Raw genomic sequence first — 27,163 nt, 5'->3', positions numbered from 1 at the left:
TATTGTACTTTCTGTTTTTATCCTCTGTTTCAAAACGATTGTGTCTCTTAGCCATGTTGTAATATTTTATGTTTTTTTCACACTAGTTTTAAGCCTATTTGATTTTCCAAATGTAAATGTTGTTTCTTAGGGTACCATATATTTTAAGGACACTAGGTTTGGGGCCCTGACCTAACTTTAGGCTAAGATTTATTTTTGGCTGATGATGCTTACGACAGTTAAGCGAAACATGTCCCATCTTACAATGCCTGTTGTAACGTTTACTTCCGAAATATAAGGAAAGTCAAGTATTGGAAAGGTGGTGTTAACTATTATCCTTATTTTAATGTTCATAAGACCTATCTGTGTCGGTGCGACGTAAAGCCACTAGCAAAAAACATGAAAGTCACAAAACCCAATCTTCAAATCAGGGACACACTTGCCAAGGATTGGTTGCTTTGGTGCTGAACCACCTCTACTGCTGATTGACTGTTTGAGCAAGAGCTTCGCAAGCATGAAAAGGCTAAATGACAGATATAAGTACTCCATCAGATGCAGTGTCGTCCTCCCTCATCCATCGAGTGAGATCTGTATGAACCCACATTTCATGATAAAATTGGCTTATTTATTCATCAGAAGTACAATCACAAACAACATTGAGTGCAAGTGAATTATAAGCAAGAGAAATTGTATACTCGGAAAGGCGTAACAACCGACAACAAATACGTCAGTGTATGATATTGCCTGGGTTATTCCTAACACTCAACTGTCTGTATGCTACATGTCTGAGAGGAGGAACGATAAAGTTAGGTACTCACCAATCGGCACTATCGTGAGCCAAACCCTACTCTACCAACGAATGCTTTTATTTGTTTGTCTTCCATGCTACCTCTAAATGATCAGCCTGTTGTGGTCAGCTGACAATCAGCTGTATGACTGTGACTCATCCCTGTCAATTGTAACTCAGCCACAAGCTACTGCACAGTATGTCTTCCAAGCATATTGTCACCACTTTCAACATTATGAAACAGCAAAAAATATTAATCTGGCTATATACGATTTTCACAATTGGAATGTACACTAATGTAAACAAAATCACAGAATAACACCTCGGAGACTGCCCGTGTGAAAGGAATGAACAAACCCTCCTCTTGGTGAACATGACAGCAAGCTGGACCTCATCAATGTGGCAGCAGAGAATAGTAAGTCTCTCAACCAATCATAGATTTGAGTACACTCTACCACTTCTACTCCATGTGGTCAATGTTCAAGGTAAATTTTTCGGACAATATTACACAATGACGATGGTATCTTCAACAAAACCACTTCTTGTTTTTCTTTCCAAGAGCAAATTTGTAAAAAAAAAAAAAAACCTTCATACAGTCCTGTTTTTTTCTTTCCAAAATGATAATAGGTTATGGCTGCACGGGAAAAGAAAAGTAATCCCATGAATCTAAACACACAGTTCCTTAAGCATAGTGGATATACTTTACTGGTACTAGAAAACTTATGTACACATTACTCTGTGCAGCTTGTAAACATCTACCTATGTCTTGAAGGGCAGTCTGGAGTTCATTAAGGTGGAAGAAGAAATTACTAGAGAAATCCAAAGAACTGTTCCAGGCAAGATTGCACAGACTGAAAGCATTGGTGACATTTTCAAACTGGGATGAATATATCTTCAACAATCCTGATATTATACAATTGCAATGCACTGGCTTCTTGAATATCTCCTCAAGATAGTCTTCAAGAAACATAAAATCGAGAACTATGCACTTTATCAAATTTGATAATGAATAATAATAAAACCTTCACAGGCCTATTTTTCAAGTAAAGCTCTCTCACTTGAAGGTATTCAATGAATATTACATTCGAGCTGAGCCGTATCACTGCACCATCTTAACGTAAATTCTAAATAACATGAATATTAATAGTAACTGTAAACATAGCTATAGTGATCTAAAACTGAAACCAATCCACAGAAAATTTGAATTACGCAGTATTAATGAAAATGAATTTCAATACATAAAAGTACGCTGCTATTCTACACTGCAAAACTGCCATATCAAGTTCCAGATTCTAGGAATCTGATAAGCCATTCATAACTAATTATCCAGAGAAGAGAAATGAATGTACCTTATATCCAGGTCCCAGTCTGTGCATGGCACAAATCTGATGTGTAGTAAGAGCTTCACTGAAGAGGTAGATGGCAGACATTTGGCCGCAGAATACACGCTCCTCGTCCACTTCAGGAGTGGCTCCGATGTAGCACTTGTCGAATGGCTATTGGAGAAAATGTGACAATTAATGTTTCGAAGATGCATTCCATGGTAAATAAATACAAGCAAATTGTAATATCCAGTAATTTTGATTTCAAGATATTGAGAATTGAATTTTTGCCACCGCATTGAAATCAAAATAAATTTTAAACATATTAGGTTGTGTTCAGTACATACAGTACATATTAAAGAGATGTTAAGTAGAGAACGAAAATTGCCTCATTGGACACAAGTGGAATCTGAACCCACAACCTACCGAGCAACCGACGTGAAACAATATGTTCGCCTAATAGGATAGACGACAATAATAATCTATGATTTATATGCCACTAAAGACATGAATTTTATTTCAGACAGACACTTCAATGACGTCACTGTCATTCGTAACACCAGAGATGGGTTGTTTCTTCATGCTATAAATCTGATTACAATTTTAAAATGTTTCTATAAGAATGGAGTGGGCTTCATCCAGGTGAGCCTCCACTCTTCCTACACCACTGCACATGAAAACATAATAAAGGTCCAATTATAATCCCTTGTGGAAACCCAGAAACCCCTCTCTTAATGATTACTCAGGATCGGATAATGGTACGCCTACTCTAATTCTCTGAGTTCTATTTTGTAGAAATTTTGCTACTCAATCAATCACTCGTTTGTCTAATCCAATAGCCCTCACTATCCTTAGTAGTCTCCCATGATCTACCCTATCAAAACCTTGTCAATAGCAATACAGTCCATTTGACTTCCTGAATCTAAAATATCTACTATACCTGGTGGGATCCTGCAGCTACAGCCTCATTGGAATAATCTTTCCTAAACCAAAACTGCCTTCTATCAGACCAGTTAGGAATTTTGCAAACATGTTTAATGTAATCAGAACGAATGCTTTCCCAAAGCTTACAATCAACACGTCAAGCTGACTGCGGATGATGGTTTGCAAGCGGACTCGCTGTAGTTATCCACTTCATGTTTATCACCCTCTCCTTTATACACTGGGGCTACTACAGCCATTCTCCAATCATTTGGTACAGCTCCTTCATGCAAACAGTAATTAAGTAAGTACTTCAGATAGAGCACTATTTCCCAATCCATTACCTTTAGTATAGCCCCCAACATATCTTATCAATTCCAGGTGCTTTTCTAGATTTCAACGTGTGCATCTTTCTGTGTATGTCTATCCCTTAGTCCTGTTCATGATGTCAGGGATGAGGTGAAATGAGATGGTAATATTTTATGGCCAGATGTTCTTCCTGTCATCAACCTCAGTTGAAGAGCTAATGAAGATTAAATGAATAATGCTGAATTAAATTAGGTAATGAGCTGGGAGAAATTGGCTGTGGCCTTTAAATGGGAACTGTCCCAGTAACTGGCTGGAAGCAAATAAACCATAGAAACCATTCTCAGAACAGCTGACGGTGGGGTTCGAACCCATTCCTCTCCAAGTGCAGAACTTGGCTCCATAGCTGTAGCGTGGAAACAAGCGCAGCCACTCCACTCAGTTTTTTCACCTTTTTGTAAATTTTATTATCCTAGGAAAATTTTATTACTTTGCCAGAATCAGCCACCTCCTCAACTTGGAGACATTATCCTTATTACAAGTAACTAATCTCATGTTTGTTCCGTATTGAAGATAACAATTTGTGCCGAAAGACTGTTCGCGTATCGTCATAACAGACTGTACCATTTAAAAACAACCCATGTGGATAGACTGTATAATGAACTTCGTAATTTAGTGATATTGTGAAGTACAGGACTCATACATGAATACTTGTAGAACTGTGATAGTGAGAAGGAACATTACGAGATATTATGAGAGAGAGCTATTTATTTATTTCTTTGCTGTGAAAGTGAGCCATGATAAACTGTGCTTCGAATGAAAGTTATTTTTGACAATACGAACAGTGTGCAGTAAGTGTCAGAATGAACTGTGCAGGGAAGTGTATTTTCTCATTATTATAATTTACGATAATAGAGAGTGCTCCGAGGTATTTCTCATCCAGTGAATGGTGATTATTTATGAAACAGTGATAATCAGTTCTAACAGTGCAAAATCAAATGGTGCACATTTTCAACCTAGTCAGTTGGACTTTCTCGTGTTAAAGCCACTCTTTTAGTAACATGAGAAATCCTGACTCGAGACGACGGAGATCGACGGAGAATGACGTAGATCGACGGAGATTTGATGCAGATCAACATGGACTTGGTACTACGAGGGACAGTTCCAGGGACGTGGTACTATAGAACATCATGGCGTTTGCTGTTAGCTGAGTTCCAGATTGCTGCTTGCAGAGCAGTATTCAACTGTTCGAGCTCAACTAGAAGGCGTATGTCAGGTGATATCAGTGCTTTTTCCATTCAAAAACATAATTCTAACTTTGAACAGAACTTTTATAAACAGTGTAATTACTGACAAAGAACATCAAAAGCTCACTTACTTAATATTTCATAAACTTGGAAAATTAACGCTTTACGACACTCAAAAGTACAGACAGACTTTCAAATAACAGTATGCTCTCGTAATGTCGTATTTTCTCACTTATTGGAACTTTAGGATTTCAACTGAGAGTTTAATTCATAGTGAAAGTGTATCATAAACTCTTAATTTACGATATTTACGCCGAGTGCATAATAAATTACAAAAAAAAAATAAAAAAAAATAGGGCAATACTCAGAACTTTATACCAGAAGATCAGATTTAATTTTAAGTGTTTCATATTTGAGTTTTATATGTTTACAAGAAGGAATTACAGATTTTACTGTATTTAATTTATGTAGAAAGCGTAAACTGAAATCGCAAGTGCCAATAGAAAAGACTTTAGGATTTCTTATTTACATACAACATGCTTTATTATTAATTTATGCCATGAAAGTTATGATGGACATGACTGATTGAGAAAGCCACTATTTAGTTGAATTCTACCTGATCAACTTGATATTTCAATATTCTGTTGTTGAAAAATGGGTGTTTATTTTCTAGTAAATATCTATGATTCGGCGATTATAATAAGGTGACCTTCCAAGAGATTGAATAAAGGAAAGAAAAAAATATAATACCTATTATTTTGCCTTGTGATCCTCCCTCTCTGTACCATCTCCTAAGGACTAGGCACCCCTCAGAAAGACCTCATGCTCTTTGGAATCAACTTTTCCTGGTACAATATGAAGTCTTGTTTCTGAGATTTGACCATAATACAGCATTAGACCCTGAATCAAAGTTCGCTCCACAAGGGCATTTGTAGAAAAAACTGCCTAACCTACATGGCAGCAGGGGCAACACAAGAACATTGCAGGCAGAAGATAGAGTTGAATAATTTTATTATGCATGTCAGGGCTTTTTTAAGAATTTTCAGAAAGGATGCCGACACGTTGTCTTTTTAAGTTTCCCAAGTTTCGATTTTGTGGTTAGGTTAGCTCACCTTACACGAAGATGGCAATAAATTGCAATTAAATAAAAGCATATTACCGGGGCAGTTTGAAAGGTCTCTGCAACTCTTATGTGAAATTTGGAAATTCCTAGAGCTCCAGCAAAAGAAGAAAGAAATCCCTTTACATTTCTACTCCATGGCAGCAATGACATCCACAGAATGGAAAGGTCCAGGCTACAAGCTTCGTCACGCCATAACACGCTTTGTGATCTATGGTTTTCATCACAAGATCTGCGCAACGAAAGTGTACCATCACCCATATATGGACTGCATATGTGTCCTATGCAAAAGACACTGTGATAGATATACTTTTCTTTGTCAGAAAGACTAGTGTCATTAGGAGAGCTCTGCTCTGAGTGATTTTATGTATTATTTTATACACATCGTGCGCTCTTCTTCCATTAATTAATAACAGTCCAATGAAGCAATTGTACCAACAGCTCTATCTTTTAATTTCACTCAAGGATCCGTACTTCTTTCGTGAACAATGTAAAAGCAAATACAGCACAGGGCAGTAAGAAAGGTGGAAGACCGGTGGGGCTGTCATCTAAAGGATGTGGAGTTACTGAGCGTTACTTAATCATGGGCATATTGTATGTGGATCTAATATCTAGCATGCTTAGTGAAAGACAATTCGAAGTGTTTCTAGGCAACACTAAAAGCCATATATGAAAACTAAATAACGGTCTACCACAGGAATCTGTTTTAGCACCACTGCTATTCAATTTGTACATTCATGATCTACCAACCACAACATCAATTAAGTTTATATATGCTGATGACATTGCACTGGTAGCACAGAGTAATAACTTTGAAGATGGTGAACAAATTCTTACCGAGGATCTCAAGAAGATGTCAACTTTCTTTAAGATCTGGAGATTGATCCCTAGCACAACAAAAACTGAAGTCTCTTGTTTCCATCTAGCGAATCGTGCTGCAAACTACAAACCAAGGGTTCTGCTCAATGGACAAAAGCTGAGGTACAATCCTTTCCCAAATTATCTTGGAGTCACTTTAGATAGAACCCTGAGCTACAAAGAGCACATCACTAAGCTTTCTCATAAAATCACCGCAAGAAACAACATACTGCATAAGCTCTGTGGTACCTCCTGGGGAGCCTCTGCTGATTGTTTACGTTTAACTGGCATCAGCCTTGTCTACTCGACTGCTGAGTACTGTACTCCTGTCTGGTTGGAAAGTGTACATGTGAAGAAGGTAGACACAAAATTGAATGATACTTGTACCATCAAATCAATTCCATGTCGGCAGTTACCTGTGCTGAGTCTCATCCCTCCACACCTCACTTTTTTTTTTTTTTTGCTAGTTGCTTTACTATTACAAGTTGTCCATTTCATGACCGTATCGATGTTTAATCAAGAAGTAAGTATAAATAACCACCTAATCGATACTTTATTAATGCCTCAGGCAAAATTGAATAAAATTAAAACTTACAGGACATGTTTCGAGGCATTAATAAAGTATCGATTAGGTGGTTATTTATACTTACTTCTTTAGTTGCTTTACGTCGCAACTATCTGTGTCGCACCGACACAGATAGGTCTTATGGCGACGGTGGGAGAGGAAAGGGCTAGGAGTGGGAAGGAAGCGGCCATGGCCTTAATTAAGGCACAGCCCCAGCATTTGCCTGGCGTGAAAATGGGAAACCACGGAAAACCATTTTCAGGGCTGCCGATAGTGGGGTTCAAACCTACTATCTCCCGAATACTGGATACTGGCCGCACTTAAGCGACTGCAGCTATCGAGCTCGGTCCACCTCACTTAAGGTGGAAGGAAGCTCTACTAAGGGAAGCTAAGAAAATCTTTGCATCACCCTCTTTGCCACTGTATCTAGAATTCTGCCATCCATCACAGCAATGACTGCAATCAAGAAGACCAGCAAGTTTCACTGCAGGGCAACTCATTGCGGATGGATTTGACTTAAAATGAAAGCTGGAAGCATGAGTGATACGGTGAACGTCTGTGCCGTGTCACCGTAAACATTCTAGATGCTGTAGTGCAACGAATACTAAATAAAACTCTTAGTGCTGAATAAGACAAACCAGTTCTAATCTTCATTTTTTAAAAAGAAGTAAGCGATTTGCTGTAGTTACTTTTAGTTCCTTCTGATTTGGTAACTTCTTTAAAAGTAAACTGGAAACCTCTCATTTACACCTGTGAAGTCTCTGAGTTAAGAATCTTCTTAATGGATAAGTAAACTTCAAAGCCTATTGATTCAATTAATTCATCATCATTATTATATTTTTGCAGGGCTCTGAGAAAAGGTGCCAGTACTCATCATCTAGGTGCTATTACAGCAACTTCCACACTTCTAATATAAACTCTGATATAACTTCGGCGTCATCATTCACTCCGCACAAGACTTTTCTTTTTCTGGCAAAGTGTCCAACGGTCTGGCCAGTCATTAACAGAATCTGTTTCCCTTTGCAGTGGCGTGCGTTGAACCCCGATCTACCCCAGCGCTGCTGGGGGTAAGCATTTTGTATTTACATTTTCTTATTATTCCTTAGAATGCTTTCAATCAAGTTTAAAAGAATTGCAAACAGTTAAGTCAAACCAAGCACAGCTGTCTGGACAATCCAATTGCTCTGCAGCAGTTCAGCACTCTCCAACGACCTGAATTTCTTTGCCAGCGCAGAAGACAGCTACCCCAGCAAAATTCAAGTCGCTGTGTTGACGCATGCCGTTGAAGTCTCCTTGTACTGGGAATGGGTGTGGGCTGTGGGCTGTGGGCCACCCTCGAGATTCACAACGTCTTACGGTGACAGGCCAGCTAGCTTGGGTAAGGCATGTTAGTTGTAGCGGTATTCTATTCGTCATGGTTGAAGTGTTCAGGCCACGCATCAGAGGCTACAAGAAAAATATCAATATGTTAACAGTAGAGCCACTTGCACATCATCTTGTTATAAAAAGATCTATTTTATAAAATCAATTGTAATTCAAGTATATTTTATATATGGGTTTCGGCATTTATAAAGTTCTTGATGGCACATGTAGACGACTTTTTTTCTTCAATATATTCGGGAAAATATTTAGGCTCCCAGCATGAACACAAAGCTAAGCGTGACGTGTTATGAGTGAAGTTTTTACGAGTTCTGTGACATTCTTTGTGAATATAAGAGAGTTATTTGTCGTGAAGAATATTTTTCCACATCTGTCATCACTGAACCTACACTCAGTAAGCGAGTGAAACGGTAAAATATCGTCTAACTTTTGCTCACGGAGTTTAAGTTAGGTTTTTAAGTTTTTAAAAGTCCCAGTACATTTCTGTGGAAACCACGACTGTACGATTACGATGCGTCAAAGGGTGAAACTCTAAGTACACTGTTTAAAATCTGCTGTAGCTTATATTATGATGCTGCTGTGAATACCAATTCGGAAATGGTAACGTGGTGGGGCTGTGATTGCTTTTTACTTTTTTATTTTTTGCAGCTGGGGTAACGAACGTGTTCACCGCACGCCAATGTCCTTTTGACCCCGTGAATCTTCGTTCTTGGTTTCGCGATCCTCCTCACCATGCGTATTTTCGGTGCTATACCTCTAATAACTAAAGATTAACTCTGACAGCTAGGGCTGGAGGGAGCAGCATTGCACGTGCCATTTCACAATGTGCCACATTCCAGCATTCCTTTCTCTTACTCCTCGCTTCCGGCTCACTTGTTCCCTCGTTCATTCGGACAGCTGCGATCTGTTGTGGACTACCTGGCCAGACTGTGACTGACTCGGTCTCATGTTCCATTATCTGAAATGCTTGCAACAAGATCTAACTCAGAAGTGAGAGGTTTGGCAACTCCAAGCAGAAGATTTATCTCCATGGCAACCGCAGTCGCCCCACCCTCACTTCCATGGCAACCATACCTCCATTCGCTTTATCCCGCCCCGCCAGGCAGTAAACGGACGTCCCTCTAAGAACTGTCAGAAAACAACTTTAGATATTAGAGGTATAGTTTTGTGTTGCACAGGATTACCAGTAGATTGACTTCAGTTTTCATTATTTTGCTCACTGACATGAAGTAACTATTTATTTGACTCATTTTTAACAATGTTTGCACTAATTTAACTTAGAGTAGATCTATTCAAAACTCACGTGAACACCTGAAAGTAACAGAGCGGATATAAAACAGACATGGAATCAATCGGAAGGTGAACACAGCTTCCTGTTTCAAGACTGATTTACCGACCCATCAAGCCTGCTTTACCAACCCTTCAAGCCTATGAAACACGAAAGCATGGTACCAATTTGCGAGAATGAAAACTGAAAATTCAATTCGTCAACACAATACCATCCGCTGGATATTTGTAATAAATTTCTCTGTCAATAATCACAGTTAAAAAACTTGGGACAAGAAGGTGTCAGCACTGCGTATTGTTGCGTACCAGCACAAAGAAAAGCACAGCCTTTCTGTACAATACCGCTAGAACCTACCTAGGACAAAACTGATGGAAAAACATCCTTGAATAGCAGTAACATTACCATGAATCGTGCAGGTAAAAACAAATTCCTTGTCACAACTATAACTTATGTCAGGTTCTGTAAATGCACCTGCAAATATACTCCTACTGTTACAATTTAGTTCTAGGATCTCATTATCTTCTAATACTTTATTTTCTGTTCTATTTAACGCCCTTCTCAAGCACTCAGCAGCCAAATCATTTGAAATATCCCTTTTCTTACATCCTTTTGGAAAAATCATAGGGACAGATGCAGAATTTTCAGGATGATCAGACCTATGAAATGTCCACTGCAAATTCTTGAGTGCGGTGTTGGTTCAGAATATAAACCATCTGGGCTAAAGGAAAGAAGAAAATATATTTTTGTGTAGATCTGTAATTCTAATATTGGTCTGTCTGTCTGTTAGGTCATCAGCCCAGAGGCTGGTTGGATCCTCAAATAACACCACCAAAGGTTATGCGGTTATAAGGAAACCCCAAAAACCAATGGCAGCACCAAAATGAGGCGTACTAGGCAAGATGAGGAGTGAGGTAGTTTGCCATTGCTTTCCTCACTGGGTCAGAAAGTGCTATTGCAGCACGACTGACCCTATGAGCAACACCTTTCATAACACTCAGATGCACTATTCATGCTCTGAATGTCATTACTCAGCACTACCCATACCCCAGCAGCTTCCATATTGTCACAGCCATGGATGTTGACTGGGACTTCGGTGGAAGCTATACTTTACTCTGGCCTGTGCCAAGAGATGGATGCAAAAGTACTGTATCCATCAAGAAATGACAGCAGGCATTCCAGTATTGGAATGAGTGAAAAAGATAAAAACTTACTTTTTACGATTCACTGCTTGAATCAACTTTTGCCGTCTTTCTGCTTCAGTTATCCTTTTTTTTTTTTTTTTTTTTTTTTTTGTCTCATTCCAGTATGGATATACTGTCAATACTGGAATTACAGATCTACACAAAAATATATTTTCTTCTGTCCTTTAGCCCAGATGGTTTATATTCGGAACCACTGTCACAAACACCCAGTCCCCAGACCAGAGATATTAATCATTACAATTAAAAGCCCTCGACCCGGCCGGGAATCGATCCCGGGGCCGCTGGATGACAGGCGGACGTGTTGCCCCCTACACCGCGGGACCGGGACCTCTTAGGAACAGAACAGAATATCACGTAGTAGTATTTCTGTACCTATTGGAACACCATATAACATCCTACATCCTACATTCAAGATTTCATTTTCACTAAACGAAGCTGCAAGTCTCGAGACGTCGGTGGCAAGTCCCACGGCCGACTAGATCCCTCACTGCGCTCCTAGAGCTAGTTAGCTAGCTAGCTAGTTAGAGCGAAGCATCAAGTCGGCCGTGCAAGTCCACATTTAATTCATCGGATGGACGCTAGAGTGTAGGGCACGCAGCGTATAGGCCCAATGATAATTTACGGATGTTAATTACAAAATGTTTCATTGTAAGGAATTCAGGGATATGGCAGAAGGGGATCTGAGGTAATACTAATATATTTTAATCGGCCTTACAGCGTAGGGGGTGATCATTTGGTATAGATAGCTCCTTCATGCAAATAGTAATTAAGGAAGTACTTCAGATATGGCGCTATATGCATTGCCTCACCCTCGGACCCCCTGTTCGATTCACGGCCAGGTCAGGGACTTTTACCTGAGGTCCATTTAGCCTACTTGATTACTACTGAGGAGCTATGGCGACCCCAATCTAGAAAACCAAGAATAACGGCCGAGAGGATTCATTCATCGCACTGACCAAGCATTACCTCGTAATCTAGCGCCATGGAGTTTAGTTCTTATTTTATTCACTGTAATTTCAGATGATGAAAATAACAAAATAACAGGATGGAAATATATATTCATTTCTGCAGTGGTAAAACCAACAGATTACCTGCCTTTCTCTGGCTGTCAAGTCCGTGTATTTTTTTTTTTTTTTTAGAACTTGTTTTACGTCGCACAGACACAGAAAGGTCTTATGGCGACGATGGGATAGGACAGGCCTAAGAGTGGGAAGGAAGCGACCATGCCTTAATTAAGGCACCAGCATTTGCCTGGTGTGAAAATTGGAAACCACGGAAAACCATCTTCAGGGCTGCCGACAGTGGGGTTCGAACCCACTATCTCCCGGATGCAAGCGGCCAACTCGCCCGGTGGGTCCGTATTCTTGGCTGAATGGTCACCTTAGTGGCCTTCTATTCAGAGGTCCTGGGTTCGAATCCCGGCTAGGTCGGGATTTTAACATTGAGTGGAGATTCCTGTAGCTCAGGGGCTAGGTGTTTGCGTTCGTCTTAACACACATCACACTACAAACCACCGAAGATAAAGGCAAAAATATATATATCCCTTCTAGCAACATTAATGTAGGCTGAACGAGCAAACAGAAGAGAGAAAAAACAAGCCAACTCTAAATCTCATGGCGTAACAGCCCTAATAGGCCTACCAAGCGACCGCTGCTGAGACGTATGGTGTGACGAATCCTCTCTGCCATTATTCTTGGTTTTCTAGAACGAGGTCACCATCTCACCGTCAGACAGCTCTTCAATTGTAATCACGTAGACTGAGTGGAACTCGAACCAACCAACCCTCAAGTCTACGTGAAAGTCCCTCACCTGACCGGGAATCGAACCCAGGGCCTCCGGGTGAGAAGCAAGTACGTTACCCCTAGACCGCAGGGCCGGCAGAAGAAATAAATAAGGGCACAAAAAATAAGTAAATACAGCCTAATATCAGTCAGTCAGGAATAAAGAAAACATGTACGTATATAAAGTATGCGTGCCCGAACTAGTATTTTAAAACACGAAAATAAGATTAGATTTTTCGCACCACAGAACGTTCTGAAGGTTTTTCAGAAAGGATGCTGATACGTTGTCAAGGCCTGGGGTTTACCTGCTTTGAAATTTCCCAATAGCGATTAGCCGTTTTCTACTAGAAGCGAACTTTAATTCTGTGGTTAGGTTAACTGACCTTACACGAAGATGACAATAAATTGCAATTAACTAAAAGCATATTAGTCTCCTAGTACGGCACTCAAACTCTAAATTCGGAATTATAATAGTTCAATGAGGCAATAATGCCAATAGCTCTTTCTTTGAATTTCCCTCAAGGATCCGTACTTCTTTCATGAACCAGGTAAAAGCAAATTCAGCACTGTAATAAAGGTGGAAGACTGATGGTGCTGCCATCTATTGGACGTGATGATGATGATGATGATGATGCTTGTTTTAAGGGGCCTAACACTGAAGGTCATCGGCCCATCTAGTGGTGCACGTAGAGTGATGTCAATTTCCGAAGGCTTTCTATAGTGATAATTTCATTGTAAGGGACTCAGGGATATGGCAGAAGGGGGGGGGGGGGGGTGATCTGATGGCATTATAAATATATTTTAGTCCGCCTCGCGGTCTAGCTGATATCACTGGGTATACGTAGCTCCGTCATGCAAACAGTAATTAAGTAGACCTACAGTACATCAGATACGGTACTATATGGCGTCTCAGCCGGAGGCCCCGTGTTCGATTCACAGCCAGGTCAGGGATTTTTAGCTGGATCTGGGATCCTCTCAACCTACGTTATTACAATCGTGGAGCTGTCTGAGGCGAGATGGCGACCTCGGTCTAGAAAACCAAAAATAACGGCCGAGAGGATTCGTCGCACTGGCCATGCGTTACCTTGTAATTTGCAGGACTTCGGGCTGAGCAACGGTCACTAGGGAGGCCAAGACACATCTAGCGCCATGGAGTTTAGCTTTTATTTTATTCATTGTAATTTCAGGTGATGATTATAACAAAATAACGGGATGGGAATAAATACCGATAACATTTCTGCAGTGGTAAAAACCAATGGATTACTTGCCTTTTTCTCGACCGTATTTTTTCAATGAATAGGAATTTGTCAAGTCCGACTCCTTGGCTGCATGGTCAGCTTAGTGGCCTTCTATTCAGAGGGCCTTGGGTTCGATTCCAGGCTGGGTCGAGATGTTAACTTTGACTGGTTGATTCCTCAAACTGAAGTTAGATGTTTGCGTTCGTCTTAACACACATCACACTACAAACCACCACAGAGACACGCAAGTATATATTACAATTTGCTTTACGTCCCACCGACACAGATAAGTCTCATGGCGACGATGGGATAGGAAAGGGCTAGACGTGGGAAGGAAGCATTGCCTTAATTTGTCTGGTGTGAAAATAGGAAAACACGTAAAACAATGCCGACAGTGGGGTTCGAACCCACTATCTCCCGAATGCAAGCTCGTAGCTGCGCGCCCCTAACCGCATGGCCAACTCGATCAGTACACGCAATAATGTGCATATCCCTTCTAGTAACATTAATGTAGGATGAACGAGCAAATAGAAGAAACAAATAAACAAACAAACCCCAAATCCCATGGCGTACCGGCCCTAATGGGCCTACGAAGTGACGTAATGTGGGTGTGACGAATTCTCTCGGTCGTTATTCTTAGTTTTCTAGACCGGGGTCGCCATCTCACCGCCAGACTGTTTACCAATTGTAATCACGTAGGCTGAGTGGACCTCAGGTCCGGGTAAAAATCCCAGCATTTATTCATCTCTCTGTCGACAAAACAGTCGGCTTCACGAAATATTACAAATCTTGCCAGCACTACTAGTTACTAAAGCAGAAAATTTAAACATTTAAAAAAATCCATTAGGAACATTTCGAACATAAAAAAGTTAAATTTCCACTTACTACAAAAGGAAGGATTGTTTGTCCATTTGGAGCTATTCAACCACTTAATAATAATAAACCAAAGACATTGAGAAACAAGAAAGAAAAATTTTACGAAAATTTTTTGGCCCAGTTTGTATAGATGGAATCAATCAATCAATATTCTAAAGGCTAATGACTTGTCAATGCAACTATTCATTTCTTTCATTGGCTATTCGTTTCAGTTCCATGTAGTTGACACAACCTAACCTCTTCTTGATGTCGTTCAAATAGATGGAATATGGAGAAAAAATCATCCCAGGAGATATATTGTCATTCTGAAAAAAATTCTCACACTTTTCGGAAAAGACGATTGGAATTTTATGGACACATTATCAGAATGAACACTAACAGGCTAACTAAAAGAATTCTCAACCTGGCCCTTTCGTCTAAAACCAAGAACAGCTGGCTTCGTGAAATTGAAACAGTTCTCCAGGAAATCAACATCTCAGAAGACTCTGTACAGGACAGATGTAAATTCATTACCAAAATCAATAATCACCACTTTGAAGACAAACACAACACCAGAGCTACTATAACTTGGACTGAAGAACGAAGGAAGAAGCTCAGCGAGAGGATGAAGAGATTTTGGGAGGAAAAGAAGGCCAACACATCAGCTAAGCAAGTTCAACCGTGCTCCTGAGTAGGGCATAACGATGTAAAAAAAATGAATAAACTCGTACTTAACACATTATTATTATTATTATCAACATCATCATAATCAAAACATGTCCTCATCTTCCGAAGTTTAGACATTTTGCGGTCAATCTACAGTAATAATTTCCACGTTATTACTTATTGTACAGCTGTCTAGTGGGGAAAATGGATCTATCCTGGACAGTAAACAAGCCTGAGTAGCTGAGATGCCACCAGAGGTGTTTAACACGCAAACAACTATGACATGGAATGTTGTTGTTGTTGTTGTTGCTATTTTGCTTTACGCCGCACCGACACAGATGTCTTTTGGCGACTATGGGATAGGAAAGGCCTAGGAATAGGAAGGAAGCGACCGTGGCCTTAATTAAGGTACAGCCCCAGCATTTGCCTGGTGTGAAAATGGGAAACCACGGAAAACCATCTTCAGGGCTGCCGACAGTGGGGCTCGAACCCACTATCTCCCGATTACTGGATACTGGCCGCACTTAAGCGACTGCAGCTATCGAGCTCGGTCCAAGTTACCTCAGCTGGGATTATGCGAACCCGCGAAATTGAAATCATGAATCGGACATCGTTACTGATGCACCGAGATACCTGTGAAGAATTAGTGATTAAACTGCAAAACACACGGCCTTGTGTGTGTGAAACGGCTCGTACAGTGTTTTGGCAGATAATACGTTTTCCTTCTTATATCTACACGAACTGTTACTTACATCGTTGGTGGACACAAACCACGCCATCTCCGTACTCGACGCTAGTTGGCCGTTCACCAGACACTTGATCTCACTCTTGGTCCATCGGTTGTAGATGTAGACAATGGCTATCATATACCACTGAAAAGAGACAGCTCAATAAAAACACACCCTTTACTCCAACTCATACGATTTTATAGAAGTTCAAAAGTGAGCTGTACCTTCCTGGGTTGGAACTCGTACTTGACACAGTGTTGGAAACCCTTTCCTTTCACCTTCATAGACGTAAGGACTAGACAGTTGCCGACAAAATGCGCAGAGTAGCCCACACCTTTACTCGTTTTGAAGCTGGAAACACACAACACAGAAACATAGTGTTAGTTACCGTATTCCACAATAATTTAAATTCAAAGGCTCAGCAGATAATGTGTGGTAATTTAGAATATGTCAATGTGAGTTTAGGACTTTTAAAAAGAACAGGCGGTTTAACATTTCACTGCCTTCATGACTTAAGTCGGAATCCATCGTTTTCCGAACAGACTCGTCTAGGACGATCCGAGCACGGAAGAAACCCTACCCAAGTCTATCTTGGCAACAGGACGACTATCCAACAGTACCGGAGATGGCTACAATTTACTAAGGGGCTAAAGGAAAAGGCGCCCTTATCGAGTAGCTGCAAAAATTCAGAATGGGCTACACTGTGTTCTGAAACAGCATTACTGCGAACTTCCTCTTCTTTCTTTATTAGAATTTGCTTTACGTCGCACCGACACAGAGGTCTTATGGCGACGATGGGATAGGAAAGGCCTAGGAGTGGGAAGGAAACGACCGTGGCCTTAATTAGGGTACAGCCCCCAGCATTTGCCTGGCGTGAAAATGAGAAACCACGGAAAACCATCTTCACGACTGGCGACAGTGGAATTCGAATCCACTATCTCCCGAATGCAACCTCACAGCTCCGCGCCCCTAATCGCACGACCAACTCGCCCGATGTTCTTCTTCTTCCACATTGCAATTTCTCTTTTGTTGACTGCAGTTTGAAGTAGTTCTGTCGATGAAGTATTGAACCAAATCTCAAAAAAGCCAGGTCATCCGAGGTCTTCCATGTCCCAGATGTTCACTTTTTCTTTCCACAGTTTAAAAAAAAAATTCTGCGTCCTTCCTGAGTCTCCGCAATATTTAATGATTTGTTATGTGGTCTGTCTAGGAGATTCTTAATATGCGTCTGCAGACTCACATCTTAAACGCTTGTAATGTTTTTTTCAATACCCTTGGCTGACACCAGACTGAATGGCAATCTTTGCTAAATGAACTCCTTCAAATCTTATATCAGCTGTTTGATTCCAGTATAAATTCTTAATAATGCGTACATCTTTAACATCAATTTCAATTTATTTGAGGGTGCGTTGTTGTTGTTTGAGTCATCAGTCCATAGACTGGTTTGATGCAGCTCTCCATGCCACCCTATCCTGTGCTAACCTTTTCATTTCTACGTAACTATTGCATCCTACATCTGCTCTAATCTGCTTGTCATATTCATACCTTGGTCTACCCCTACCGTTCTTACCCCCTACACTTCCTTCAAAAACCAACTGACCGGGCGAGTTGGCCGTGCGCGTAGAGGCGCGCGGCTGTGAGCTTGCATCCGGGAGATAGTAGGTTCGAGTCCCACTATCGGCAGCCCTGAAGATGGTTTTTCGTGGTTTCCCATTTTCACACCAGGCAAATGCTGGGGCTGTACCTTAATTAAGGCCACGGCCGCTTCCTTCCAACTCCTAGGCCTTTCCTATCCCATCGTCGCCATAAGACCTATCTGTGTCGGTGCGACGTAAAGCCCCTAGCAAAAAAAAAAAAAAAAAAAAACCCAACTGAACAAGTCCTGGGTGTCTTAAGATGTGTCCTATCATTCTATCTCTTCTTCTCGTCAAATTTAGCCAAATTGATCTCCTCTCACCAATTCGATTCAGTATCTCTTCATTCGTGATTCGATCTATCCATCTCACCTTCAGCATTCTTCTGTAACACCACATTTCAAAAGCTTCTATTCTCTTTCTTTCTGAGCCAGTTATCGTCCATGTTTCACTTCCATACAATGCCACGCTCCACACGAAAGTCTTCAAAAACATCTTTCTAATTCCGATATCAATGTTTGAAGTGAGCAAATTTCTTTTCTTAAGAAAGCTCTTCCTTGCTTGTGCTAGTCTGCATTTTATGTCCTCCTTACTTCTGCCATCGTTAGTTATTTTACTACCCAAGTAACAATATTCATCTACTTCCTTTAAGACTTCATTTCCTAATCTAATATTTCCTGCATCACCTGCCTTCGTTCGACTGCACTCCATTACTTTTGTTTTGGACTTATTTATTTTCATATTGTACTCCTTACCCAAGACTTCATCCATACCATTCAGCAACTTCTCGAGATCTTCTGGAGTCTCAGATAAAATAACAATATCATCGGCAAATCTCAAGGTTTTGATTTCTTCTCCTTGGACTGCGATTCCCTTTCCAAATTTCTCTTTGATTTCCTTTACTGCCTGTTCTATGTAAACACTGAAAAGGAGAGGGGACAAACTGCAGCCTTGCCTCACTCCTTTCTGGATTGCTGCTTCTTTTTCAAAGCCCTCGATTCTTATCAGTGCAGACTGATTTTTATACAGATTGTAGATAATTCTTCGTTCTCGGTATCTGATCCCTATCATCTTCAGAATCATAAATAGCTTGGTCCAATCAACATTATCGAATGCCTTTTCTAGATCTACGAATGCCATGTACGTGGGCTTGTCCTTCTTGATTCGATCCTCTAAGATCAGACGTAAAGTCAGGATTGCTTCACGTGTTCCTACATTTCTTCTGAAGCCAAATTGATGCGTATCATTTTATAATGTTGTACACTGTTAACGGCCTTCTCATGATCTATGAAGCAAGCAAATACATCACAATTTACATCTCAACAGCTCTGAAATAAAACATGTATCCAAAAAAATATCGCTTCTCTAGTACCAAGAGCATTCCTAAAGCCAAACCGATTATTTATGCCTGTTGTTCACGGTAACATTTTCTGTCAAATTTATTGTACAATAATTTAATTGTATAAAATTTCTGTTGCTCAGGGTCAAATTCAAGTTTTATAAAACCTTTGATAAAACTTTTCATAAAATAGGACATGTTCTATTCCGTAACATTAATTTTATGAAACGAACCAATCAGCAAAGCTGACATCACAATGATACTGGGGCAAAGTCGTGAGAAGATTGTGAAACTCGATTGTAAACAAACACTTCTTTTAAAATGGCAGGATCCGGGTGGTCTAAGGAAGCTGTTAGTGTTTTACTGGACAAATACGGTGGTCTAAGGAAGCTGTTAGTGTTTTACTGGACAAATACCAGAAATATCCTTATTTGTACCAAGTTAAAACGCCACTTTACCACAACAGAAATGCAAGAAGAGAGGCAGAATTCCTATATGAATGCTGGTCTTCTAACCTCAACTAATTTTCGACCAAGGACAGCAATCCTCTACCTTCTTCTCTTCTTTTGATCCAATCCCGAGTCTAGCATTTCCTGGCATTTCTTTTCTTCCTTTTTACCACTGTACAACATATAATTGCAGCTAAAGCAGCAAGTTTTGCTTTGTTTGTTGGAGCCATACTCTCAAACGCACTATAAGTTGAACAGCTGATTCTTGGTTTAAAAGTGTATTGATAGATGGCAGCACATACACATCTTAGTTCAGAAGTGAGTTCATAGATGGCCATCCTGATGCTTCCACGGATTTTATAAAATAATTTTACCCTGAGCAACACAACTTGTTTTCACCAAATTTTATAAAATTAATTGCACAACAAATTTTACGAAACATTTTACCGTGAGCAATAGGCATTAGACATTTGTTCCTCCGAACGATGTATGGGCTATGAATAATTTTGAGATTTTTAACTGGTGGCTCATTAGGCTTTGTTGATGTTTGAGTCATCAGTCCAGAGACTGGTTTGATGCAGCCATCCATACCAACCTGTCCTGTGCTAACCTTATCATTTCTACGTAACTATTGCATCCTACATCTGCTCTAATCTGCTTGTCATATTCATACCTTGGTCTACCCCTAGTGTTCTTACCGCCTACACTTCCTTCAAAAACCAACTGAACAAGTCCTGGGTGCCTTAAGACGCGTCCTATCATTCTATATCTTCTTTAGGCTTATAGTTCTATAATCCGCATATTCCTTGGCGGTATGTTCCTTAAGAAAAGGGATAAAGGCCGAATGTAACCATTATTACTCCAGACAAAATAAAAAATATTCCTCAAATTGGATCCAAACAGATATCAAGTGGCTCAGATGGTTGAGCCGCTTGGCTTTCTGACCCCAACTTGGCAAGTTCGATCCTGGCTCAGTCCGGTGGTATTTGAAGGGGCTCAAAAACGTCAGCCTCAAGTCAACAGATTTACTGGCACGTAAAAGAACTCCTGTGGGACTAAATTCCAGCACCTCGTCCTTTCCGAAAACCGAAAAGATTAGTGGGACGTAAAGCCAATATTATTATTATTATTATTATTATTATTATTATTATTATTATTATTATTATTATTTCTTCTTCTTTCGAATGGGCCACCAGAGGACCACGTGCCAATTTCAATTCCTTCTTCTTTGTTCTTTTCTTTTCTTCCAGCACGCTTTCAACTGTTCACTATGTTTCTTCTTTCTGTCTTCAGACCACTTTGAACCAGTCTTTTTTTACTTTCCTACCTTGGAATCCTTCTATTTTCAATACTTTTCCCGAAAGCCTTCTCTATTATTTATTTCTTCTGTTGTTATATTGTTTTTTTCTAAATCCTTTCTTACTTCATTGACCCAGCTTGTCGTTGATTTCTTACCCCACAAATATCTGAAAATCTTACTGGTTAATCTACTATCTTGCATTCGATATAAATGTCCAAAAAACATAAGTCTCCTTTTCCTCATTTCATCTGATATATTTTCTATTTTTTTATATATTTCAGCATTACTTCGTAATTTCCAACCTTCTGCTGTGTTTTGTGGGCCTAATATTTTCCTCATGATTCGCCTTTCTAGTATTTCTAGTTTATCTAAATTATAGTTTAATGCCCGACATTCGCTTGCATATAGGCATTCTGGCTTCACTACTGTGTTGTAATGCCTTATTTTTGCATTTTTGGATAGTCATCTTTTATTGTAGATATCTTTGGTGACACCATAAGCTCTCTACATTTTATGTACCCTTTACCCTCTCCTCTACTGCAGATTTTGTAAACCATTTTCTTGGATTATTTCCCCTAGATATTTGAATTTTTTTTACCCTCTCTATTTGGCCAATATCTGTTTTCAGAAATTTTGGTGCATCCCAAATATTTGTTAAAAATTTTGTTTTTTCTGCAGAAATTCTTAAGCCAGTTCTGCTGGCGATTCTTTCCAAGACATTTACTTGGGTTATAGCAGATGTCACATTTTCAGAAAGTATTGCAAAGTCATCTGCAAATGCAAGACAATTTATTTCGATCCTTTTGTTTCCTCTTCCTAACCTTATCGGTGAAATGTTGAGTTCAATAAATTTTTTCGTTCCAAATTCTCACTATTTTCTTTAGGACACAAAAAGAATTGGGGATAGTCCGTCGCCTTGTCGTACACCAGTTTTTATTTTGAAAGGCTGTGATATCTCTCTCAGAAATTTCCCTTTAGAGACTGTGTCTGTAAGTGCTTCACGATTAGATTTGCCAGTTTAGACTTTATGCCAAATTCTCGAATTATTTTATATATAGTTTCTCTGTCAACAGAATCAAAAGCCTTTCTGAAATCTACAAACATGACTACAATGTCCTTTGAATTATTATTATTATTATTATTATTATTATTATTATTATTATTATTATTATTATTATTATTATTATTATTATTATTATCATCAAGTTAAACAAAGGAACATGAACTTCCTCTATTATATCATAGTTTATGATTTATGAAATTAGCTTAAGTTAAAATCAATTAGTTACAAGATTAATGCAGAGACTTAGTTTTAAGATAGTTTTAAGAAAGCTATGAAGTATGTAGAACTCTATGAAACATGCTTACCAGTACAGGTAGGGCTTCTCTCTTTCAATATTTACAGAGTTGATAGGGTCAAGGCGGAACCAGGTGGTGAAGGTGAAACCGTTCTCGTAAGGCCACCGCGCCAGTGGTGGCAGTACCACAGCCTGCAACCAGAGAGATAACTTACAATTTCAACCATCTGTGAAGTCATGCTATAGTGTAAGTCATTCGTTGTCTCCGTAAGCACCACTTGGAATTCCTTAACTGCTGAAATTAGGAGCATATTAAATGTATTACTCGTTAAGAAGCAATGCAGGAAATGGATGATCAAAAGTACAAAGCTTCGAGTGGAACAGATATGTACAACAACCGGGCAGTGAATTATATAAACTAGTTTTTAAATCTTATCTACTGTATATACTAAGTTAAAATTAAAGTTTAATAAATTGTAAGTAACAAAAGTCATCATATTTCAAATGCTAGTGAATGTATGGTCAGACAGAATAGCAGGCTTCACAGCCCGAGTACCGCTATAATAATAATAATAATAATAATAATAATAATAATAATAATAATAATAATAATAATAATAATAATAATAATAAATACATAAAGAAAGAAAACAGAAAGTAATTTTTGTTTCTGAACATTTCTCAGGACGGATCTTGGAGAGGCAAATCGTTTTGTAGAGTATTCGAGACTTTTCTTTTCGCTGCAAACATACAGCAAAGTACTCAGGTGAGTGAGTAATCTTTATGGTCTGATTTTATGTTTATCTAAGGACAATTTAATATCCACGAAGGAAATTAAACATTAATGCTTTTTAAAATTAAATACAGGGAGTGACAACAAGGTAGGCCGAACTTTCAGGACGTATTCCTCACATGTAGAAGAAAAAAGTAAACTTGTGTCCTCATCCCGAGGTGGTGCAGCTCATTTCAAACACACCCCCGAAGGAGATGAGCTGCATGTACCATTTTCATCACATACCAGCCCTCCTGCAATTCTTATATTTCTCACAGAACCGGGAATCTAACTTGGGTCTTCAAGGACGGCAGCTAATAGTGCTAACCGTTCCGCTGTGGAGGTAGACATGTAGAAGAAGAACATATGTTATATGGACATGGGTCCAGAAACTATTAATTTCCATGTCAGAACTCATTTTTACACGATAAACACGCAGGGACAGAACGCACCAGCATACCACATGAAACTCTTCCTTGTACAGCAAAACTTGCTCAAAGCGGAACATCTATAAAGCGGAAACTTGTCCAATGTGTACGAAAATTATGGTCCCGGCGCACTGGATATGGCTTTTCATGTTATTTATGTTGTATAAAGCGGAATCCCTTCAACGTGGAAACGGAAAGAAATTATGAAAATAATTACTATATAATGCGGAAATTATGCTTTGGCTGTGAAATTCATTTAGGCATATTCCGTACTGCAGGTACATAAATAATTCGCCCGGGGAAGAGTCAGGTGTTTACAGACCGTAACATGCTGCTCTAATGAGGTCCGGGTTTCCCAAATTCGTGGCAGAATGGGATTTAAATCTCCACTTCTTGCCTGATTTTTGCCACGGTTCGTAGAGATCTTTATCTTGATGTACAACTTGAGCCCAATTCTAAGGTAAACAGTTCCCTTACTTTGTGTCCCGTTAATGAATCTGTGTCAGTTTTGAAGACAGCACGATGGCTAAGAAATATACGTCACTGACACTGAGAAAATGAAAGTTATTGAAGCGAGTGAAAAGTTGTCTGTGCTTGAAATTATGTCACGTTTAAGATGTGGAAAAACTCAAGTTTTTGAGACTTTAAAACATAAGGACGACATTACTAAGCAGTGGCTGGAGGGGATGGACAAATGAAGAGGAAGTCTAAGGTAAAAGACAATGAAGAAATCAATGATTTAGTGTGGGAATGTTTCGTCAGTGCCCGTTCGAGAAACCTTTCGGTTAGTGGACCTATGCTACAGAATGACGCTCTTGCCATTGCACTTGGCAACACCGCCTCTAAAGCATCAACTGGGTGGCTGGAGAGTTTCAAAACACGAAACAATATCGTATGGAATGAAATCTGTGGCGAGTCCAAAGACGTGGATGGAAATGTAGTGGCCGAGTGGAAATCGAAGCTGCAAACTTTAATTTCTGGCTATGAACCTAAAGGAATTTTCAACGCCGCCAAAACAGGATTGTTTTTTCGAGCCTTCAAAGTCACTGCGCTTCGTGGAGAAAAAAGTGGTAGGGGTAAAATGTCGAAAGAATGCCTTACAGTACTGTTGTGCGGTAACATGGATGGGGAAATGGAAAAGACCCTGGTAATCGGGAAATCAGCAAAACCAAGGTGTTTTAAAAACTTGGACTTGCGCAAGCTTCTGGTAACTTGGAGGAGCAATGGGAAAGCCTGGATGACCAGTGCTCTAATGGAAGAATGGTTTAACGAATTTAACTGTAGGATGAAGGAGGAAAATCGAAAAGTTGTTCTTCTTCTCGACAATGCCACTTGGCACCCACATGTGTTGCTTTCCAATGTCGAACTAGCCTGGTTTCCACTTAACACAACCAGCGTTGTTCAACTTACGGACCAAGGAGTGATTTACACCTTTAAATATCACTACAGGTGTTCATTGATGCAGTCATTGATGAAGAATGTTGATACAGCTGACAACAGCTGCTCCCTTGCACGCTCAGTTTCCATACTGGATTCTGTCAACTAGATCAGTTTGGCTATGAAGCAGATCAAATCTCAAACAGTCGTAAAGTGTTTTGCAAAAGCTGGATTTGCAGAAAACGATGACGTCGGGACACCTGAGGAAGTGACTGAAAATACTGCACTGATATCTACGCAGAGCCAACAACAGAATTTCGTATGTCATGTAGACGAATACATTCGCAGCGACGACCAGCTTGTTACTCACTACAGTTTCCAGTCTGCTGTACAACTTCTTAAGATCCGTCGAACAGAGAATGAAGAAGATGATCCGAGGGACGAAGACCAGGAAGAGGAGGAGTAGAGGAGGAAAGAGAAAGTCAGGAAAAATACCGACTAATGAACAAGCTATTAAGTGTGTCATGGACATTATGAAATTTGCTGTCAACTCGAATTCACCGCGACTTCTTGAGGTACTGTACAGCGCTAAAGGCTGCATTGAAAGACATAAAATCAAGGAAGTGAATCAGCTTTCTCTGTTAGACATGTAGAAGAAGGAATAATTTGACAGTATTGTGTGTAATGTGTTATATGTGTACTGTAGTTTGTTTATTAAACATGTGGAATAAGGCAGAAATTGTCCGGTTTTCATTGAGTACAGTACATACACTACATACTGTACATAATATGTTGAGTGTTATAGTGCAGGCCTATGCGAGAGTAATAAAAACCTACTGTACGTCAAGATATTGTATTACTGAGATTTGCATCATCAAAACTAGACTAATGGATCAGGGGTAAGTAATTTGTGAATCGTTTTGTATAATTTTGTTCAATCCGGAAACTTGTCTAATTCGGAAAAGAAACTCGGACCCTTGCGATTACGCTTTGAGCAAGTTTTACTGTATTTCAAAATGCCCTGCGTTAGCTTTGACACATGCATACCCAATACTCCAGGATATATCAGCGCTTCCGGGATTCAATGCGATATTTGCACATTTCCCTAACACTAATTTTTGTCGGAAATCAGCCAAAACAAATCGTGCTGCTCCTTTGGATCTTTTTCAGTTCTCATATCAAGAAATCCTAGTGAAGTCCCCTTACACTGGAACTATTAATTCTTACCAGCGACTTATACGCCATTTCGCAATCTCCTTTATATCCTTACTACAAACTCTTAAATTAAAATCACGTCCAATATTCCCTCGATGTGACCTGCGTCATGGCAAAGCCACATGTGTTCACTAGCCACACATTAGTCACGTCCGAGTTGGAAATATTACGACGCAGGTCGCTTCTCCCTCCTAATGAGGCTGCCGACCTTGTACACCATCCCCTTCACCACAGCTGCGGTGCCACGTGTTCTTTGCTAACAATCATGTCGTAACTTTTTTTGCTTCTAATAAGCGTTCTCTCTGCAAATAACCTCAGCCTTGTGGATGAGGTTAACTTCCAGTAAGTAATCAGGGGAACCTGGCCACTTCAGAGTGCGTCCCCAGGTGGCGGATAGGGGGGTTTCCCTATTGGGATGATCTTTGGATCCGCGGACCAACAGATAGCCCAATTCCTGCGGACTTAAAAATGCTGGGACACCCTCTCTCCAGGGCTCATAAATATGGAGGGCCCTAGCACAGGTTGATGTGTGTGAAGACCTCAACGGTAACTACGGTGGAACAGGAGACCTGCGGTACAGTGTAGAAGGCGGAGGAGGCAACCCAATACTCGGGATAATATCATATAAGTAGTGTCTGTTCTCCATGTCAGGGGCGGCTATCGACATTGTCTGTACCCCAGGTTAGGGGCATCTGAACAGAAACCAGAGAAGGCAACGGGAAACCACTACGGTTATATTTTCCCCAGGATGTCATTGACAGAGTCCCGGGCAGCCCTTAAATGGGCAGGGGGTGCTAAGAATCTCTCGGTTCAATGAAGTAACATCTAATATGAGGTCAGCAACATGGAGTGCGAGGAGTTTGTTCATGGCTGGCAAACTGGACAATACAATTAAAGAAATGAAAAGCTTAAAGATTCATGTTCTTGGGGGTGAATTAAGATGGCCAGGCAGAGGTACATGTAAAAGAGATGATGGGAATTTATATTACTCTGGCAGTCCTGACACTGATAAAAATCACCGTAACGGGTAGCAATATTTGTGAAGTCAGAAGTCACCAATTTCGTTCCAATATTAGATCGACTTATGCTCTTACAACTACATGGTCAC

The 27,163-nt window shown here is 39.9% G+C and overlaps 1 protein-coding gene across 1 annotated transcript in view; it reads right to left on the bottom strand.

The window, feature by feature from the left end:
• rg (rugose) overlaps positions 1 to 27,163 on the bottom strand; it is a 313,364-nt gene that overhangs the window by 163,217 nt on the left and 122,984 nt on the right. Inside the window, exons 5-8 of the mRNA XM_068226793.1 lie at positions 22,334 to 22,455; positions 16,468 to 16,594; positions 16,268 to 16,387; positions 2,116 to 2,262 (exon numbers count right to left, since the gene is read on the bottom strand). Coding sequence (XP_068082894.1) covers positions 2,116 to 2,262; positions 16,268 to 16,387; positions 16,468 to 16,594; positions 22,334 to 22,455 — 516 coding nt within the window. The remainder of the gene's footprint in view (positions 1 to 2,115; positions 2,263 to 16,267; positions 16,388 to 16,467; positions 16,595 to 22,333; positions 22,456 to 27,163) is intronic.

The sequence above is a fragment of the Anabrus simplex genome, chromosome 3 (assembly GCF_040414725.1).
Source record: "Anabrus simplex isolate iqAnaSimp1 chromosome 3, ASM4041472v1, whole genome shotgun sequence".
Taxonomy (NCBI): Eukaryota; Metazoa; Arthropoda; class Insecta; order Orthoptera; family Tettigoniidae; genus Anabrus; species Anabrus simplex.
The sequence above is the reverse complement of the archived record's forward strand: the minus strand, read 5'-3'. Positions and strand labels throughout refer to the sequence as shown.